At 49.5% G+C, this 21,686-nt stretch overlaps 1 protein-coding gene across 7 annotated transcripts in view; it reads right to left on the reverse strand.

Moving 5' to 3' along the window:
* limch1b (LIM and calponin homology domains 1b) overlaps positions 1–21,686 on the reverse strand; it is a 47,980-nt gene that overhangs the window by 9,163 nt on the left and 17,131 nt on the right. For 2 of the 7 annotated variants that reach the window (XM_076291777.1, XM_076291775.1), the window contains 11 exons: positions 18,017–18,278; positions 11,611–11,982; positions 8,989–9,024; positions 7,698–7,824; positions 7,337–7,494; positions 5,486–6,005; positions 3,670–4,377; positions 2,326–2,500; positions 1,898–1,998; positions 1,341–1,422; positions 164–195 (listed from right to left, as the gene is read on the reverse strand). In XM_076291777.1, the coding sequence (XP_076147892.1) occupies positions 164–195; positions 1,341–1,422; positions 1,898–1,998; positions 2,326–2,500; positions 3,670–4,377; positions 5,486–6,005; positions 7,337–7,494; positions 7,698–7,824; positions 8,989–9,024; positions 11,611–11,982; positions 18,017–18,278 (2,573 nt within the window). The remainder of the gene's footprint in view (positions 1–163; positions 196–1,340; positions 1,423–1,897; positions 1,999–2,325; positions 2,501–3,669; positions 4,378–5,485; positions 6,006–7,336; positions 7,495–7,697; positions 7,825–8,988; positions 9,025–11,610; positions 11,983–18,016; positions 18,279–21,686) is intronic. The other 5 variants (XM_076291776.1, XM_076291774.1, XM_076291772.1 and 2 more) reach the window with 4 other exon arrangements.

The raw sequence follows: 21,686 nt of genomic DNA on the forward strand, positions 1-21,686 counted from the left end.
TAACTTGCTTTGATATAAAGATTATTAACTCTACTGGTGTTGTATTACAAAATGATTCTTTTTTACACAGAGCCAGATGAGACACAGTGTAAAATCCCCTGTCCTGAACCTTGTGAGGCTATGATTAAAATAGGGACTGAGGAAGCGGCTCAGAGTTACTTACACTTACATTACTAGGCTCCTGGACTGGACTCTCTGTGGGGAGAAAGAGAGAGAGATAGAGAAAGAGAGAGAAAGAGAGAGAGAAAGAGAGAGAGATAGAGAGAGAGAGATTTGAAGTTTGTAGTTTAGTTTGGCTTAGCTGAATAAAAACTGAATGGCTAACAGAGGTAAATGTGTGACTATGAATATGTGATCTTCTGAAAAACAAACTGAATTGAAGGTGAACGTGTCAGTGTTAAAGCTTGTTAACATATTAACTGAATACCTTGCTTCATCCCCATAACTTGGATTAGGTTATCTAAGATGAACCAAGAAGGTAACCCATCAACCAACAACGGTCATTAGTTCATTCTCAAACCTCAAACTTGTGGTCAAACACACAAGATAGCCGAACACAGGGATAAAATGGCTTTGCCAAATCATCTGGTGACCACATTAGATTGTTAATAGTCATGGCAATGATTATGGCCAAAACCAGGGTAATTCACCACGTCACACACAGAGGTCATTTGTGAGGAAAGCACACTCTTGGACAGGGGAGAGAGTAGTCAGTCAGAGGAGGAAGGAGGCGTGGAGAACTCAAGTCATGTTAGAGGCAGGAGGAGGAGTCACACTTAAGCCACACGGCCAATGGCGAAGCACCGGGGGTGGGGGGGGGGGGGGGGGAGACTTCTTTTGGGGGCTCAGCGAATCACTAAGCGGTTTACCTGGAGGAGCGAAGAATTCCCAGCGTAACTTAGGGTTAGGCGAGGCCAGTGGCGCCCTGGCAGAGCTATAAAGCTCTACAGCGCCACCCAGAGGGAGAAGAGAAGTAGGACACAGACTGAGACTTCAGATGTGAAAGTGAAAGACCCACCAGACCACACCTGTGCATGTATACAACCTTAACCTTTACACCACTAGACCTTTACACCACTACACCTTTGTTTTGGACGGAAAACAGAAATTTTTACTTTTCTAAAAACTTGGGGATTTAGGTGATTCAAGCATATTCATAGATGGTTATAGTATGTTTTGTTGGGCTCAAAAGTCTACATATCATGTGTGCGTGTGAGGAAACCAAGGAAATGAAACACTTTAGGCATTGCTAACATTTCTTGAGTTCCTGGTCAGTAGTCTTTAAGAGCCTCAGAGGGCGTGTGTACCTGGATGCACGTGTGCGACACCTGGACACTCACCTGTCGATGAGGACGCACAAGGAGGTCTGACCAGAGGAGCAGCGAGATGAGACGTCTCCAGCTGATTCACTTTCTCAACCATCTAGCCAATCGGAAAACACACACACACACACACACACACACACACACAGATTAAGTACACTCATAGACATTCTTTTTAGATTGACAGAATGTGTATTCAAGATCACCTGTCTTATTTGTGATTCTTCACTTCTTTCTCTCTATTAACTGTTGCCCAGAGTTAGGTTGTGTCCTAATGTTGTGAAATATCCCTGAGTAATGAACTCAATCCACACTGTGCACTGTGGGTGGTTGGAAATATTTGTTGAGCCACTGGAGATAAGCCTTTGTCATACTTTACGGGCTTTGTTCCTAACATCTAATACTAAGATTATAGTTATATAAGTATAAGTATATATATACTCTTTGATCCCGTGAGGGAAATTTGGTCTCTGCATTTATCCCAATCCGTGAATTAGTGAAACACACTAAGCACACAGTGAACACACAGTGACTGACTGACTGACTGACACCTGAGAGGGCAGCTCTGGACTCACCTGTGCTGGGCTTTGGTGGTCAGGCGCTGATCCAGGACCTGTGGGATCTGGAGTCGGGGCTGTGGTGTGCAGACCAGGTACTGTAGTGCAGGTTGTCTCCTCTAAGGACACACAGATCTCTTTGTTCATTATGTATATGGTATTGCATTGTTATCCTATCGTATGAATTAGCCAGGGAGAGGGACCCAGAAAGCTAAATGATTCAACATTCATATTGCAGCCGATATCTAACAGACATGTTTCTTGTTAAATAACAACAACAACAACAACACATTGCATTTATATAATGCTTTTCAAGGCACCCAAATCAACACATAACACAACATACATCGTTAAATGCCATTTTGACTACTGGTACATCCTATCTTGCCTATGTTGTGATATACAGTACAACACCCAGAGGGACTTCCTGTTCAGGTGATTCCCACCTGTGGTCCGGCTCGGCTCTGTCTCTGGTAAGGGCTGGCTGCCGTTCTCGACCAATGGGATGGCTGCTGGCTCACTCTCGACCAATGGGATGGCTGCTGGCTCACTCTCGACCAACAGAATGGCTTCTGGCTCACTCTCGACCAACGGGATGGCTGCTGGCTCACTCTGCAGCTCCTGCGGGATGCAGGTTCACAAATACGGTTGTCATGGAAACAGTCATACCACCAGAGCCGGAACCTTGTGAGGCAAAGCTGCTACTGGGCAAATTTAGATGTTTTAATTACTGGAATTTATTTAGAAACACTAGGATGAAAAGGATTGCAAAAGTTTTATTTTAACATAAACATAAACTGTGATCATACATTTTAGACTTTTTGTTCTGCGAGGCGCAGTTCTTGGATGTAATTACTTAATGTTTATGAAATCACTGTCCCTCGAGACAAACTCATTTACATGCAGCTCCTGTTTTGATGTTGCTCTAGTCCCACCTTTTCTTCTCCTCAAATATCTGAAACATTCTGTCATTCTGTTGAAATGCTACAGACTTAAAGGGACACCAGGCAAGCTTGATGCTTTTTCTCTATGAAACTCCCCCTCGCTCGGTCTGAAGCTCTTTTCCTTTTCTTTGCGTCTTCCGTCAAGGGTTTTCACTGCTTCTTCGCAGGCTCTGCCATTATACACACGTTTGCAACAATCTCTAGCGTTTCGTTAGCCTGCCTCTATGCTGTATGCAGGATGTAAACTGATCCTGCTTCGGTCGGCGGGTACGATACACTGAACTTGCAAGCGGGATATTCTTCCTACAGGCAGTAGGGGCGGGCGAGAGAGTCTTCATTCGCCCTGTAATGGGTCATTTAACCATATACCGACTTTTTTTAATTAACATGAAAACGTTGCCTGGTGTCCCTTTAACTATCTTTTCAAAACACTTTTCTTAAAAGGGAATTTTCATATTAAGAAAGGCAATAATTCGCAATCAAAACATAGATCATTGTAGGTTGTTGATCTAAAAAAAAGGCTTAATGTCAGTACAAATGCAGTGGTCTGTAAAATGACTAGTGACTGAACCAGTGGATTTGATGTGTGACACTCGTTAAGTGTGACTGACTGACTGACTGTCTCTGAGGCAGAGACATGGAGGCAAAGTGAGTGAAGAAGCTTTGGTGTGAGTTACTGCTGAGGGGAGACCTGACTGTGTTATATTCACACTGAGAGGATAGAGAGGTGTAGGCATAGAACTGATCTACAAAACAGCTATAAAGGGCAGTAGGCCAACTGCAATGGGCACTTAAATGAATGAACTAGCAGATTTGGTTTGTGCTAGTGCTGAAGTGAGAGCTAACCGTAGGCAGAGATGTGGGTCTGCTGGGTGCTGTCTTCTCTGGAGGACCTCCCTCGTCCACGTCCTGGCGTTCAGGCGCTTGCCATTGGCTCGCTGTTACTAGTGACGACTCCTCCTCCTCCTCCTTCACCGGCGCCTCCTCCGAAGGCCTCTCCTCCTCGGCAGCCTTCCCAGAGATCCCTGGGGCAAGTGCGTCACCAGGAAGGCCATCGTCTGGAGTGTGTGTGGGAGACACGTGTGTCGAGGTGTGTGTGGGGGAAGCCTGTTTAGAGGTGTGTGTGGGAGAAGCTTGTGCTGAGGTGTGTGTCGACGAGGCTTGTTTCGCAGTGTGTGTGGGGGAGGCTTGTTTCGCAGTGTGTGTGGGGGAGGCTTGTTTCGCAGTGTGTGTGGGAGAAGCTTGTTTCGCAGTGTGTGTGGGAGAAGCTTGTTTCGAGCCGTGTGTAGGGGAGGCTTGTTTCGCAGCGTGTGCTGGGGAGGAGGGCGTCGAGGCAGAGGAGGTCATGACTCTGGACTCTGGCGCCTCCGTGTCATTTGACGAGGGGCAGGGGAGGAACTGCAGGGGAGAGGGGCTGTCCTCTCGTCCATCCTCTGGTCCATCCTGTCGTCCATCCTGTCGTCCATCCTCTCGTCCATCCTGTTGTCCATCCTCACTCTCCTTCTCCTCCATCTTTTTCTCCGTCTCGCCGTTCACACGCAACATCCTGTCCACCTACGCATGTGTGTACAAACAGACTGTTAAGACCCTGCAGAAAATCACACCGTTATCAATCGCTCATAACTGTTAAACACGCATGGAGATAATGTGTTACTAGCACATAAACTGATAACATCTGCTATCATGAACTGCAAATAGCTTACCATAAAACCGGTGTGCGATTGAGTAAATATAAATGCTCAACGACATACATTTCAACATCAGAAGGAAAACAAAGTTAGGACAGCTCCAATGCTAGCTATCTGAGTAAGCGGCTCTAAGTGTGTGTGCCAGAGGAGTGGAGTTGAGTTGAGCCGTGAGGCGGAGCTCAATAGCGGTGTTGTTGGGCCGGCGGCCGTAACTCAAGCCGTCCCGACTGCAGAATAGAGGCTCTCAGTGGGTCAGCTGTGCTGCACGGAGCCGCCAGCCTGTGTGGGCCTTTTTGTGTCCCGCGGCAGCCCCGGCGTTGGCATGTCGAGGGGAGTGCGCGCTCGGTGCGGACGGGCCGTCCGTGTGCGTCACTGTCCAGCTCGAGAGGCGGAACAGAGTCACTCTTTCACACGCCGCCCACATCGGCCTCGACGCGGACGCATTCCACCCGCCGCCTCCGCCGTGGAGTCAGGGACAGCGGAAAAATAACGGACATTTTTTGAGAAGAAGAATACGGCGACGCCAGAAGCCCTCCTCTTCCATGAGAAATATTCCTTTCCCGGATGTCCTTTCAACATAAATAAACTACAAATCCTATGGCAAAACAGTTTTGTGTGGGGGTCAGGGTGATCGTCCCCTCCCTTTAGCTTCTGCTGTCAGGACTGCTGAACTAAGCTCATCTTTTTAACAACACATTAAACCCATTCATGATGACAAGAGCTCACAAGAATACCTAAAGCTTAACCTCATCTTAAATTAGTTGGCAACAGCAGGATCATGTTAAAACAGGGGGATCATGTTAGAACAGCAGGATCATGTTAGAACAGCAGGATCATGTTAGAACAGGGGGATCATGTTAGAACAGCAGGATCATGTTAGAACAGGGGGATCATGTTAGAACAGCAGGATCATGTTAGAACAGGGGGATCATGTAGGCTCTATGTGAGGTGTTAAACAGAGTCGGTATGCTAACCTTCGCTGGTTTATCTCCGCGGCTGTACGGTTTGGGTGCTAGTAGGGGCAGAGCCTTCAGGGGGCGCTCTGGTGCCGTTGCCGGGGTGAAGTCGCTCACCATGGCCTCCACTGTGGAGGTGAACTTGGGCGCGGGCAGCGACTGCTGACGGAGGTACTGCATGGGGTTAGCGCCACCGCCAGCGCTACTCCCACCGCCACTCCCAGCGCCACTCCCACCGCTGCCGACTCCTCCGCCGTCGCCACCTCCGACCCCGAAGCTGTCGCGGAAGTCCTCCTCGCACGGCTCGAAGACGTCGCCGAAGTCGGGCAGCGGGGGCAGGTGGCAGAAGGCGGCGGCGAGGCCGAGCGGGGACGAGGGGTCGGCGGAGACGCTGCGCTCCAGCAGCTTGGGCTTCAGGCGCTCCATGATGGCCTCGCTGATGCTGAAGCGCTGCGCGTAGCGCTGGAGCACCTGGCGCGCCTCCTCAGGGGTACGCGCACGCCGGTACGCATCGTGCAGCTCACGCTCACGACGCTCCCTATGGGGGAGAGAAAGAGGGAGAGAGAGAGAGAGGGAGAGGGATGGAGAGAGAGGGAGATGGTGATGGAGAGAGGGAGAGAGAGAGAGAGTGGAGAGAGAGAGAGAGAGGGAGAGAGAGAGAGAGGGAGAGAGAGAGAGATGGAGAGAGGGAGAGAGAGAGGGAGAGGGAGAGAGATAGAGAGAGGGAGAGATAGAGAGAGAGAGAGAGGGAGAGGGATGGAGAGAGGGAGAGAGAGGGAGAGAGAAAAAGTAAAATAACTTTTACTCAAATCATTATCACACATTCTCACTGAGTCACATCCGCATGATCTCCCTGTGAGTTGGGTGGGGCTGTGAGAGAGGGATGAAGGCAGGAGAGGGAGATAGATAGATGAAGGGAGACACAGAGGAATGGAGAGAGAGAATATAGAAGGGAGAGTGAAGGAGGGATGGAGGAAAAGAGGGAAGGGAGAATGTATGAGGAAATGGAAAGGGAGACATGAAAGACACAGAGAGGGGAAAGAGCGAAAGAGTGAGAATGGAGGAAATGAGAACAGAAGAGAGGAAATGAAGGTAGAGATGCACAGTGAGCCAGATGAGAGGAGGAAAAGAGGGAGGGATGAGAGAGGGAGAAGCAAAAAGGAGAGCAAAGACACATGGAAAAGGAAAGAGACAGAAAGACAAGAGACAAAAATAGAAACCCAGAGCAAGAATTATGAGGGAATGAGTGAGGTGGAGGTGCACATGATCTCATGCAGTACCCTAACACAACACAAGGGGCACTGCAGCCGTTGCATTCTGACTTCGTTTTGCTTCAGATGATTTTTGAGTGCCCTAGATTTGCTTGCTAGGCATTTGAGTGTACTACTGAATTTGACTGACCTTGAATTTCCCCTGGGGATCAATAAAGTATCTATCTATCTATCTATCTATCTATCTATCTATCTACTGTTAGACTGGTGCTTTTGTCAAAGAAATTAATATGTGTGCACACATCCAGACACACACACACACACACACACACACACAGACACACACACACACACTTACCAAGAGCAACAAACATTCACATGGAGAACAAAGGGAGTTGAAAGAGACCAACAGTAACCCAACCCCAGAATAACATGGACGCTTGGAAGAAAAGGCAACAAAATAAGGCAGCTATCTGCACCTCAGAAGAAGCTCCAGTGGTTAAGATGAGACCTAGCCAGATATTCCCCCACAATAACATTAGAGAAAATAAACACTGAACGTCACACAAAAAGCCTTAACCAGAAATTACGTTGTGTTCTATCACGATGTGTGTGTGTGTGTGTGTGTGTGAGTGAGTGTGTGAGTGTGGGGACATACTTGTCCTCCACGATCTCCTTGTAGGTCTTGATGCTCTTCCTCCGCTGCGGCACGCCTTCATCTCCGCTCAGCAGTCGCTCCATCATCTTCCTCTCCTCCTCCTTCTTGATCAGGTCCTGGGACACACTCCTCCGACGGCTCTTCCACCGAGCCAGGTCCTGGGGCAAACACACAACACACACACACACATTAAATACACACACACACACACACACACACACACACACACACACAGTGTGTTTCAGTGTGTGGGGTGCAGATGCATGAGGGTCGTGTGGGGGACGTTCAGAAGGTCTCAGTGTGTGGGGTGCGGATGCATGAGGGTCATGTCCATCAAGTGGGGCACGTTCGGGGCACTCACGTCCTGCCAGTGGTCCTCTTCCTCCTTCAGCTTGTTGTACTGGTTGTGCATGAGCTCGTGCCGCACCTGACTGTGGGGGTTCAGGAAGACGTCCTCCTCACAGCGCACATCTATCATACTCATACTCCTACACACCAGAGAGAGGGAGAGAGAGAGAGAGAGAGACAGAGAGAGAGAGAGGGAGAGGGAGGGGGAGAGAGAGAGAGAGAGAGAGAGAGGGAGAGAAGGAGAGAGAGAGGGAGAGAGAGGGAGAGAGGAAAAAGAGAGAGAAATAGACAGAGAAACCAAGACATGTGGGTGAGACCACATAAAAACAGTCAGTTGGAAGTCTAGAGTCCCCCTGGTCACTAAGGGGACACTCACAGCACTGATTTATCTTGGATTTCAAAGAATGCCCAACTGTGGTCTAGGCCTTACATAACACCATGGCAACAATGTCCATAAAATAGCTCACATTGCCTGTTTAGTTAAAAAGTGAAGTGACACTCCAGCATGTTTATCTTCTCACCCAGGTCATGCAGCTCATAAGAAATGCACAGTCTTCCCAAGCGAAGCCCACACATAGAGACTCAGTTGGACATGTTAGTGAGCATGCAGAGGGTCTGGCAGGAGAGGGGCTAGTCAGTGGTAGCTCAAAAATGCGTAGCAAAATACTAAGGTCAGAAAAGCTCCATAAAAAAATCCTCAAAGCCGGTCTGGTGGCAAACCAAACCTTCAAATACAATCCGTCATGTCAGGTTTTCCACACTCTATACATGGATATGCTCGGAGGGCTGCATTTAAAAAGCTTTGTTATGTAACATGACTGTGTTGAAATGCAACAGGGCCAAATCAAGCTTTACTGAAGGGGGATACGACTAGACAATAACAAAGAATTCTGTCATCACTTCTAAAAAAAGGAGGCATTCTCATCGGCAGGAAGGAAAACCCCTCACTGACAGAAAGAAACAAAGGTTTCCACCGACTCTTTTTGATAATGTTTCATCTCAACCACCTTAGACTGTAAATATGATAGCCTGTTAGCCAGTACAAAAGGATATGCATACATTAACACACTCGTGCCCCGCAAGAACCGCCCACCCCTACGCACACACACATACAGTTCATAGACATCACTGTGAGTAGTTAACACTGGTTGGCTGGCAAAGCTCTCAGTCGTGTGAGGTGGATACATGCAGAGCACAAAACACACACACACACACACACACACACACACACACACACACACACTCACACACATGCAGTCCGCATGGAATAATGAGCGATTTTACAGAACACTGGATGGACTTACTCAGGGTCATCTGACACACTAGCACTGTGGCTGAATCTATGAGGACAGGACACAAAAAAGAGCACACACACACATACACAATAGTTTACAGCCATATTCAATGAAGCGCACAACACAAACATAAAACAGTATATGTATGGCACTATGAGATCTTAATCATGGATTACAAATGTGTCATTTGTCAACACAGAAACACACTATGGCAAACATGCTGTCTTTTGTGTGACATGTAGAAAGATCGGGAGAATGACACAGCATCAAACTGCAGTACCCACTACCAGCCCATAGAGGGCAGTGTAATCAAACTCTGTCACATAACAGACGCAAATTATAACACGACAGTATCGGAATAGTACAGTCATGCGCAACCACACACACACATGGAAAGGATCTGGTAAAATTAGTCTCTGAGAGTTTGCATCTTTTATTAAGTTGGGGGGCGGGTGGAGGGGAAGGGGTGGTGTGGGGGGGGGGGCTTCAAAGGCAGGCGGGGGCTCATATAACGCCGCCTCTCCAGCTGAACGGGCGCTTCGGTGGGAGTCCCCGCTGTCACTGTGGCCGCAGAGGGCCTTTAAAGGCAGCGCTCCGTGACGTCGGGGACCTGCGGTCGTCCCCAGAGCGGCCACAAGAAAAGGAGGGACGCGAAGCGAGACGGGGAAAAAAACGAACAAGCAAAAAGACGAAAATGACATAGGGGCCATGTGGTGCGTGTGTGTGTGTGTGTGTGTGTGTGTGTGTGTGTGTGCGTGTGTATGTGTCCCTCATAAATGTAAATATGGCGTCTCGCTGCTGTAAAACTGTCATCCTCAAAGCTTGTGGAGGAGGGCATTGAAGAGGGCTCAGAGCATCCCAGGCAGCATAAACACCCATCCGGCCATGTGCTGTCTGTAGTATCAGCCTAACTAAGCTAAACTCTCACAGGGCCGTGTGATGTCTGTAGTATCAGCCTAACTAAGCTAAAGTCTCACAGGGCCGAACGTTGACATCTAATAAAAGTTCTGTCATGCTGTGAGCGCACTAAAATGACAACACTCTTAACTAAGGCAATGGCTTCATAAGGCTCTGTGGATGCCACACACATGCATTTCACACACTACGTACACTCTTAACTAAGACGATGGCTTCATAAGAGGCCACACACATGCATTTCACACACTACGTACACTCTTAACTAAGACGATGGCTTCATAAGAGGCCACAAACATGCATTTCACACACTACGTACACTCTTAACTAAGACGATGGCTTCATAAGGCTCTGTGGAGGCCACACAGCGTCTCTGGGTGACACCGCATGCATTTCACACACTACGTACAGTCTTGTGTTCAGAAGAAATGTGTTGCATTATCCTCCTCTACACTCAATGTACTGAGTGAAAACCAACTGTATTTGTAATGCAATGTGCCGTCCACACATTTGCTTCCTGAGGTCAAGGGTGAAGACTACCAACAGCAGATGGCACCTTCAAAGGCTTAGTGAAGTCATAAGCAGTCCGGGAAGATGAGGCATGGTGCGGACGGCGCCCTGGGCACTCAGTTCCAGATCAATACCACTTTGACTATTCATCCATAAAGCACTCAGCGTTTGGACATGCACAAGCTGGACACACTCCTCCTATTGAGGACTGAACTCTCCTCCCGTCCTGAACTGGCCACGACAGATGCATCCATGCACAAAAGACAGCATCCAAAAGACACAAGCAACTAGAAGCCTCGAAAGCGGGTCATCGGACACAAAGAGGCACGGAGCGTCTGTTGGGCACCTTCAAAGCTCTGGCCAAGACATGAGCTTCTGCACCAGCAAAACAGCATGCGGATGGCAGGCCTCATGCAGCTGCTAGATACACGTTAACACATCAACATTCATTCATCCAAAAGAAGAAAAGCAAGCCTGGCACTCTCACATTGACTTTTACATTCAGCTAACCAGAGTGGTGAGATGCACACCAGCCCTGCAAGGAGGAAGTGGTTCTACAACCAGGCTATGCACAGATTTAATGGCAAAAACAAAACCTCTCTTGGATGTAACAAAAAGCTGTTCCAGTTGAAAAGGCTCTGAAACTGTGACATTTGCACCAGCCTCTCGTATTGATGATTAAAACCTTTACACACAACTCTAATTGTGGCCCTGCAGTAAAAAGTGCATCAGACTGCATACAGCACAAAATGAGAAATAAATATACAACTTAAAATCATAATGCTTTAGAATTTCACTTAGTAAATCTATGTAAACAGTGTCTATGGATTTTTGATGATGGATCTAAGTATTGGCTGGGACTGATAATAATTTTATGATCAATGTTCAATGTAATGATCAGCGTTCAATGTCAGAGCATCATAGGCAGAACTGATTGGGGGGGGGGGGTGGTGGTGGGGGTGATGTGTGTGCGGCGGAGGGATTAGGTCTGACGCTACTGTATGTTAGCCATGTGGAAACATCCGGAAGGCTAGAGGACATGCCAGCCCTGAGAACAGCTGACTCTGGTGTGGATTATAGTCCCAGTCTGGCATGGACCTGTGATGGCCAGATTGGGACTACACCTGCTCCAGACTCCGGTGTTACCAGGGGGGAGTTCACACATGCACTCGGTCGTCAGCGACAGCGGTCGGAGTTTTAGCTCACGTTGGCGACAGCTCGTCGTCCAACCAGGAGGGCCTCCTCCGTGGTTTGTCTGTCTCCGACTCCGCCCCCGGGCTGCCCCCAGCCTGATTGGCTCCCGTTGCGGGGACGGGCAGGAAGTGGGTGGGGCTGGCCCCGCCATGTTTGGGGGAGGTCCGCCTGGCCCACAAGTCACCCCTTCCTGGGTCTGACACGCCCCCTTGCTTTCCAGGCCCCGCCCCATCCACCTTTGGGGGCAGGAACTTCCTGGAAGCATCCGGACTGTCCCTAGGGGAGGGACTGAGTGGGATGGTAACTACGATGGAGGTTGACATGGCGTTGGTCGTCAAGGAAGTGCGGTAGAGTTCCTCAGAACATGAACGGGCGGGGCTTCTGCTGAGAGAAGCAGCCATTCATTGTTGGATTAAACACACACACACCACACACACACACATTCTCTCTCTCTCTCTCTCTCTCTCTCTCTCTCTCTCTCTCTCACACACACACACACACACACACACACACACACACACACACACACACACACACACACACACACACACACATACAACAGACCCAAAACTGACATACAAAAAAAACAACAACAAAGCAGTTATGCACACTGATGTAAATGGGCCGAAAACTGAACAGCATTCTGGGAATAAAACTCCAAGGGGACCAAATATACGCCCCCATAAATCAGACTATTTTGAGAGCAATGGAGAGACATTTCCTGCTGATGTGAAGTCGATACGCTAGCCTTTGTATCATAAGTGCTGTTTCTGCACAGAGACCACTGTCTGCACACACAAGGAGGGAATAATAAACGAGTGCTCACCAGGGAGTGTGTTTTTTCTCTGAGGCAGAAGAGAGTGGGATGGTGTGTGTGTGTGGATCAGAACTGAAGACGTTAATGAGGGGTGTGAGCTGATGGCTTTTAAAAGAGAGTCAGAGGTCAATTCTATCAATTATGTTGTTGTCATACCTGCAGGGGCTACAATGGTGTTCGTACAAACAGAATTCACACGCATGCGGAAAAATGCACAGAAGCCAAAACAAAGAACACAGACACACTCCTAGACACCCGCACATACTCCCACACACGCACACACGCACACACACGCACACACGCACACACACACACGCACACACGCACGCACACACACGCACACACACACACACACACACACACACACACACACACACTAAACACACACACACATGGGATCAGTGGCGGAAAACCTTCTCATTTCCTCCCTTCCTCAGGGTGTGTCACATGTCCTGTACTGAGGGATTGCGAGTGTGTCAGGAATGCGAGTGTGTGTGAACAGGAATGTAAGAGTGTGTGTAGTGTGTGTGAGAGTGTGTTAGTGTGTGTAGTGTGTGTTAGAGTGTGTGTAGTGTGTGTGAGAGTGTGTGAGTGTGTGAATCTGTGAGTGTGTTCACATTATTTTACAAGATATTTTTCATGCCTTTGATAAATTAAATTAAACATTCCTAAGCAATAGATACAGTATTTGTGATCACACAGATATACTGGTGGTATATACGAGGCTTTTAAGTACAAAGCTACACACACACACAAACACACACACACACACACACACACACACAATCACGCACATTCAGAATATCAGACTCAGCTGTTTCCACATCCTCGCGTTGCCTGGGTGACAGTCCTAATGTTAGATCTTGCCCAACGTCTCTCTCCACACCCCCACATCCTCTCCAGTGCCAGGGGTCAAAGGGCAGCCCACAGCATCACTGATGCATCATGGGACGGAACACACAGACAGACACACAGAAAAACCCAGACCGCTGCTGCCGCTCTTCAAGAAACAAAAGCCCGTTTCTCTTTCCCTCTTAACACACACACACACACACACACACACACACACACACACACACACACACACACACACACACACACACACACACACACACACACACACACACACAGATATAAATTACACCATGAGAATCGCAAACATCAGACGCCTGGCGAAAGCACATGAGGAGCCCCAAACCGTCTGGCTCTTGCACAGGGGAGTGAGATGAAGGCCAGGCTGAAAGAGAGAGAGAGCGAGAGAGATGCTCCAGCCAACTCCAACCACGCCAGAAGGGAAAGCATACCCCCCCCCCCCCAGAACAACTAACCCCTGGGCCTGGACTACGAGAATAAGCGTCCGGGGCTTCGCTTATAAAGAAAGCCTCACTTATCAACAAAGGTGGAGGCCACGAGCAAAGAGTCATACTTTCCCACTTTCTAGACCAGGAGAGAGCGGGTGAAGCCGCTCTTGGGTTAAAAGCCCTGATGAGAATGCCATTTGTGGTGAGAGAGACATCTGAAGGAATAAATTGCCATGCTGTTCAGCGTCTCCTCGGAGGTGACTTTTTATAGATAATAAATGAACTAGTGAGTGGAATGGAGAGCACACAGGCACTGCCATAAGGAGTCGGGGGACTTCAGGGAGAATTCAGGGTGTTGGTAAGGGGGTGGGTTGGTAAGGGGCAGGTGAGGGGTGGGTTGGTAAGGGGGTGGGGGTGAGGGGCAGGTTGGTAAGGGGGGTGGGGGTGAGGGGGGGTGGTAATAGGGCAGGGGGTGAGGGGCGGGTTGGTAAGGGGCCAGGGGTGAGATGGGGAGGGGAGGGGGGGGTAAGAGGGCGGGGGGTGAGGGGCGGGTTGGTAAGGGGCCAGGGGTGAGATGGGGGGGGGGGGGGTAAGAGGGCGGGGGGTGAGGGGTGGGTTGGTAAGGGGCCAGGGGTGAGATGGGGGGGGGGGGTAAGAGGGCGGGGGGTGAGGGTGGGGGGGGGGGGGTAAGAGGGCGGGGGGTGAGGGGCGGGTTGGTAAGGGGCCAGGGGTGAGATGGGGGGGGGGGGGGGGTAAGAGGGCGGGGGGTGAGGGTGGGGGGGGGGGGGGTAAGAGGGCGGGGGGTGAGGGTGGGGGGGGGGGGGGTAAGAGGGCGGGGGGTGAGGGTGGGCAGGTCAGCACCTTGAGTCAGTCGCTGCTGTCTGGTTTTGCTGCTGCTTCTCTGTGTGTGTCAGTGGGAGTGCACTGGAGGATTCTGGGATAGGACTGGGAGGCTTGTTTTCGGCATGACTGCAGTCATGGCTCTCCCTCCTTGTGATAAACACACTAGCCTCCTCCTCCTCCTCCTCCTTCCTCTCCTCCTCCTCCTCCTCTTCACCACCGTCTCTCTGGTGCTCCTCAGGCTCCTGTTGGGGGGGCGCGGGGCAGATGATGGGGGCTACAGGGTGGGGGTCTAGTGGGGTTATGTTGGGGGGGCTCTCACAGTCTGGGGCGTCACTCACACTACCCCCCCCCCCCCCCACAATGACAACGGTGCCGGTAGAGACAACAACAGGGATGTTAAAGAGGATCAGGTGACGACCACAACATGACCAGGAATGTGACCATAACACACCGTAAGGGAGTGTGTTATGTGTGGGAGGACACCACCAGCGATACAGGAGAGTCACATGGTGGCGTCACAGAAACACATTGGAACATGGGAGGACACATCAAACGAGGAAGACAACCCAGTTGGGGAGGAGAGTAGAAGGGTACACACACACATTGAACACACACATTGAAGGGTACACACACACACACACACACACACACACACACACACACACACACACACATGGAAGGAAAAAAACAAAAAAGAAGGAACATTTGAAAGAAGAAAAAAACAGTGGGCGATTAACATCACAGACTTAGAGTAGAGAAAAGACATGACAAGTGAACAAATCATTTCAAAAGATGGAATTATAAAATTCCATTGGCAAGAGTCATGGCGCCTGTGATAGGTTTTTAACTCAGTCACAAATGATATGTTTCACTTGTCTGTGTTCACTACCATGGTGATAACACAACTGGCGTTCACAAGTGCACATGGGACAGCAGGCCTTGGGAGGACTCAAGCCAACCAGGATGCACACAAACACACACTCTGAAGGACACACAACCCCCTCTTGCACAAGAACTGCTCTCCCACATAGGGCTGCACGGGCCAGTGATTCCCTCACATTCAGACCATGCGTTCTGCAAAATACCTATGGTCACTGGATGTGGAGAGCAACTTCCTTCAAATGATAAGTACCATCTTTATGTGACCGTGTCAAGCGAAAAGTGGCCTGAAACAGGGAGGGGAAAGAGGCTCGTTGGACGACTTCTGAAAAATGGTGAGGTCGAGATTGAAACCTCCGGAATGCCTGTACGAGCACACTCCCGTGTTTTTGTGGAAAACCCAGAGAGACGTGTGTGTGGGGGGGGGGGGGGGGGGGGGTGTCTGCATGTTTTGGGAATCCTCCATGTCTGCTCCATGCCTTCGTCTTCTCAATTTCACGCGTGTTAGCGCAGATTGGTGCAGTATGTACTGTATGAGAGCTCAGGTCTGGCCAATTACAACACATCTGGTCCACATCAACCCCATCCCTTCATACCTCCCTACTGTAACAGAGAACAGAAAGGGAAAGAGAGAGAGAGAGAGGGAGGAGGAGGAGGAGATCGAGAGAAGAGATGGAAAGAGGGTGTAGATAGAGATAGAGTGATAGAGAGGGATAAAGAAAAAGAGAGGAAGAAAGAGAGAGAGAGAGAAATGAGAAAAGAGACAGAGGCTGAAAAGAGAGGAAGAGAGAGGGAGAGAGATGGGGGGGGGAGGAAGGAAGAGAAACACAAGCCAGCAGTTTCCTTCTCTAAAGCCTTGATGATGTTCCGAATCAACTAAGAACATATTCCCAGGCTTCCAGATCTTTCCAGTTCAATCAAGATGAGCGGGAAGGTTGGCTGCGTGTCTCAGCCCATTTCTAAAAGTGTTCTGTTGAAATTGGCCACTCGAGAAGGGTGTAAGACCAAGCGTGAATTATGGGGTGGAAGACAGTCCATCCGACAACACTTTCTCCTAAAACACTTTCCCTGAAATGCCTGGCTCTGAGAACGCCGCCTGTCCTCGCTATCTCTCCCTGCCTGTGTGAGGTTTGTCAATGTGTGTGTCCTAGACGGCCAGATTCTTTTAGAAGACACGGGGGCACGAAGACAGAGCAACTAGCAAAGTCTTTTACTTTCTCTTCTCTTTCGCACATTTCTCTCCAAATAAACCTCGTCATATCTGACACCCCGTTTACACTTCCAGGCAGGCTCGACACGGAGACCTTGTCCCTCTGCTCAACTCTGCTCCCGTCAGGGAGTATTTCACACACAGACATACACACACACACACACGCGCACACACACACATACACACATACACACACACACACACACACACACACGCACACACACACACACACACACACACACACACACACACACACACACACACACACACACACACACACACACAGACGCGCTTCACGGTTGCTGTAAGGGGCTTAAAATGCACAATATGGGATATATTCAGACTGTCAGCTATGACAGAGATGTTATACAAGCTGTGTGTGAAACAGGGGCAGGTTAGTCCTCCCCCTGAAACACCTGGTGATACGACCACACAGACTCACACCGCCAACCACTGGTTCACCACTGGGCTTCTGATGAGATATCCGTTGGTGTGGCAACTGTTTATTACGGTTCTTGATCGTGGCTATTTTAAGGTGCTGCATTTCTCCTGCTTGCAACATACTGGCACAATGTTCTAATCAATTTACATCTTTTTTCCACCTACTGAATACTTTAACAGGAAACAACAGATGCCAGGGCATTAAAGAGAAAAACTTGCCTGCACAGTTTTATTACATAAGTCCCTGAAGACTCAGAAGGCTGTAGGTAAATAAAACCAAGCTCAGTGTGATTAGTGAACAGACAGGGACTTTCACTTTTTTAATGGTTGGTGCTAATCACCCGATCAGAAGCGGTCAGGCTGCACACATTACACCCCATATCATGACCACAATATCTCTACAGCCAATAACCAACCCTACACACCAGTGTACAGAGTAGTATAGAACAGATCTCAAACACTCATTAATAATGCTTGGAAATGATGCCTGTTCACAGAAGCAATCAGATATATTTACAGATATATTTACGATAACCTACAATATCTAGAATACTGCACTGGCAGTAACTTGTCCAGATTAATTATTGGACCAGATAACTGAATATGCACATGCAGCATCAGTACAGTGTGTGCTTTTATTTATGTAAAGCATGTTGAATTGCCTCTGTGAATGAAATGTGATGTATAACTTGCCTTGCCTTGCCTTGCTTTGCTTTGCTTTGCTTTGCTTTGCTTTGCTTTGCTTTGCTTTGCTTTGCTTTGCTTTGCTTTGCTTTGCTTTGCTTTGCTTTGCTTTGCCTTGCCTTGCCTTGCCTTGCCTTGCCTTGCCTTGCCTTGCCTTGCCTTGCCTTGCCTTGCCTTGCCTTGCCTTGCCTTGCCTTGCCTTGTCTAAAGTTAAACGCTAGCTGACTGCCCAGGGCTGCTCACCTGAATGGCCGGTCCCCCCCGATGGGCGAGGTGGCAGTGCTCCAGCTCTTGCGTCCGCCCTCCTCTCTCTCGGGGCGCTTGCGTCGCAGTGGCGCGGGCATGTAGGCCGTCTGGTTGCTCTTGTTGGGCAGGAACTGGTTGAAGGGCAGCGGCGTGCGCGGCTCGCTGACCGATGTGCGCCGCGCCAGCATGTCATCCTTACGCACGTCCGGCATCCGCCGGTGGTGGTGCGGGAAGTCGGACTCCGAGTCGCTGCCGCGGCCTGGTGGGGTGAAGGGGTCAGAGGTCAAAAGAGGTCATGATAGGTCAGGGAAGGTCACTGCTGGAGAAGAGGTCAGTCAGTGAGCCTAACAGTAATCAAAGTAGAATTAGAAGTTTACAGTAGCAATAAAGCTCAGAAAGACATCACGTCATATTCATATTCAGTGCTCGTCGTGTGCATCTACCCCAACAGAATGACTGCATGCTCCCTCTACATATTGTATTGTCATTGACATTTACAAAGAATGTACCACAAGTACGAATAACACATTTGATATTCTTAAAATATTATAGAAAGTGTTCCTAGTTAAAACCACAGGCCAGTTATTTAAGGACCCTACTGCCTTATTTATGGAGGCAAGACAAACGGCAGGCGGCTGGTCCTGCATGGGCTCGTTACAGGCATCAGAGAGCCGCAGCAGGGTCCAGTGAGCTCAGTGTTAATGCAGTCATGGGTGGGCGATGACCAACAGAGCCCATGGTGTCAGGGAAATGTGCCCAGACAGAGCTGTGGGAGTGAATGTGTGTGTGTGTGTGTGTGTGTGTGTGTGTGTGTATGTGTGTGTGTGTGTACAGTATGTGTGTGTGTCCGTATGTGTGTGTGTGTGTGTGTGTGTGTGTGTGTGTGTGTGTGTGTAAGGGAGAGCTTTGCCTGTCACCAGCTCACACCACCCCCCTGCACTTTGACAAACAGAACTGCATTGCACAAGCCCAAAACCAATGTTTAAAAACAAAAGAGTAACAAAATTACGCTTACTTTGTAAAATATATCCAGAGAGCTCTGAGTTTGACAAGTTTGTTATGGCAAAAAACAGAATGGTTTACATGTCTAAATGACCTTCATCCTCCTTCAAGGACAAAGGAGGAAACATTCCCTAAGCTATCACCTTCTAAAAGGACCTCACCCACACTCTTGTGGTGCCCCAAATGCCTTGCATACATCTCTCAATGTCTCCGTTTCTCAACCCTTGCAAATTCCTCTCTCCAAGATGGCAGCCACATGTGTGTTTGGCTCAGGGAAGGTTATACTGTCAGTATGGCCGAGGTCTGATATCAACCAACCAAACAGAGATCAACCCAACAGCAAAATTCCTCCCAAAAAGAAACAGTGTGCTTTTCCCTTTTGATTTGTAATTGGTGGCTAACTGTTGGAGTTGAATGACTGACACAGGGTCAGTGGAAGGAAGGCCTTGGGGTAGCCTTGCTTCAAGAGGACCGTGAACTCCTTTAAGGGAAAAATGCAAAAAGGTTGAACATCCAATTGGAGACAGATTACCAGCAGGTCGTATGTGCATTGCCTCAGAGTGTTTTTAATAAGTCTGTAGAGATCTGCTGCACACATGTGCGTTTCTTTGAGGATGAAAGTGCCCCTATTCATTGTGTTCCTTACTGTGCTATTTACATATACATTATCATATTACAGTGAAGGAATATGTATGGGTGGTTGCACCCTGTGTCAATGATATGCATGGCATAACAGTAAAGTACAATATGGGTGTTCTAGTACACGGCTGCTACACTAGACCATGCATTGCTAATATGATCCCCTTCCGCTTAGTGGATCAGTCGTCAGGGGAACACCAGCATATGGACAGGAGAAAGGATGGAAAGATCAGAACAATCGGGGGGTGGGGGGGGGGGCGTCCACCACACCGCAGTGCTACTGTATCCCGTCACGAGACGCTGGTCAAACACAGCAGTGGACCAGTGGAGGTTTAGTCTCTCCACACAACATTTCCTCCCAAAACAATTACTTTTTTTTTCCTAAAAAAGGCCTCAAGCCAGTATCCAATTTTGATCCTCTCTTTTTTAATTCCCCCCTCATCGCCCTCTTATGATATCAAGTTCATTCTGGTCCTTGCGCTAATTATTGTTTGGATCAAGTGAGTTTCATAGCATGGAACACGGGGCCCTTGCTCAGACGTGAGGTCGTGGAGGTCTCGGTTTGTTTGGGGTAAACACCCTGAATAGGAGATTCTTTATGCTCCAACCCTCCAGCATCCATCTCTACAGCCCCACAACACCTCCCTACTCCTCCCCTTCTCTCCTCTCCTCTCCACCCCTCTCCTCCACCCCTCTCCTCTCCTCTCTTCTCCTCTCCTCTCCACCCCTCTCCTCTCCTCTCCTCTTCTCTCCACCCCTCTCCTCTCCTCTCCTCTCCTCTCCTCTCCTCTCTTCTCCTCTCCACCCTCTCCTCTCCTCTCCTCGCCTCTCCTCGCCTCTCCTCTCTCCACCTCTCCTTTCCTCTCTTCTCCTCTCCACCCCTCTCTTCTCCTCTCCACCCCTCTCCTCTCTTCTCCTCTCCTCTCCACCCCTCTCTTCTCCTCTCCACCCCTCTCCTCTCTCCACCTCTCCTCTCCTCTCCTCTCTTCTCCTCTCCTCTCCTCTCCTCTCCCCCCCTCTCCTCTCTTCTCCTCTCCTCTCCACCCCTCTCCTCTCCTGTCCTCTCCACCCCTCTCTTCTCCTCTCCTCTCCTCTCCTCTCCACCCCTTTCCTCTCCTGTCCTCTCCACCCCTCTTCTCCTCTCCTCTCCTCTCCTCTCCTCTCCACCCCTCTCCTCTCCTGTCCTCTCCACCCCTCTCTTCTCCTCTCCTCTCCTCTCCTCCCCTCTCCTCTCCTCCCCTCTCCTCTCCTCTCCTCTCCTCTCCTCAACTCTCCTCTCCACCCCTCTCCTCTCCTGTCCTCTCCACCCCTCTCTTCTCCTCTCCTCTCCTCTCCTGTCCTCCCCTCTCCTCCCCTCTCCTCTCCTCTCCTCTCCTCTCCTCTCCTCTCCTCTCTTCTCAGGAGCCAGTTCTCTCTCTGTCCACACCTCCTGGACTCCATCCAAGGGTTTTGTTTAGCATTTCCCAGAAGGGCCAAGCAACAAGCGCAGCATGTTACCAGCAGGCATCAAACACCGCAACAGCAGCAGCAGCAGCAGCAGCTTCTGAGCGTCAGGGCTGAGGTCCTGGCTCCTGGGCCCTGGGGTCTGCAGAATCCGGGGGCCGATCGCTTCTCCAAACGGCCCGGGACAAAGTATGCACGTGAAAACCACCGGCTTTTGCTTGTTATTGGTCGGGGGGAAAGTATGCATTTGAAGTGGACAGTGTTTGTTTGTAATTTGTGGTGCAGAAGTATGCATTTGAAGCTGGCCCGGCTTTGTTTAATAATTCATCTCCTTTTGAAAAGAGAGAGCGGCAGGCATCTAGGCAATAAGAAGGTCGCTGACTCAAAGCTGTCTGCTGCGAGGACGAGGCTGTGTTCCCTAATGGACTGGTGAAGGCCAGGGACAACTGAGGGAAACCATGTCCAGATAAGGAAAACGTTTCCTGACAAACACCAGCCCAAAGAGAGGACGTTATCTTCATTCACCATTGCAGTTACATAGACTGCCATACAGAATAAAAACTGTTGTTATGGATGTCATTAT

The sequence above is a fragment of the Alosa pseudoharengus genome, unplaced genomic scaffold (genome assembly GCF_046254945.1).
Source record: "Alosa pseudoharengus isolate Yale_2024_CS ecotype anadromous, Long Island Sound unplaced genomic scaffold, YU_APseudo_1.1 YU_APseudo_1.1_scf_19, whole genome shotgun sequence".
Taxonomy (NCBI): Eukaryota; Metazoa; Chordata; class Actinopteri; order Clupeiformes; family Clupeidae; genus Alosa; species Alosa pseudoharengus.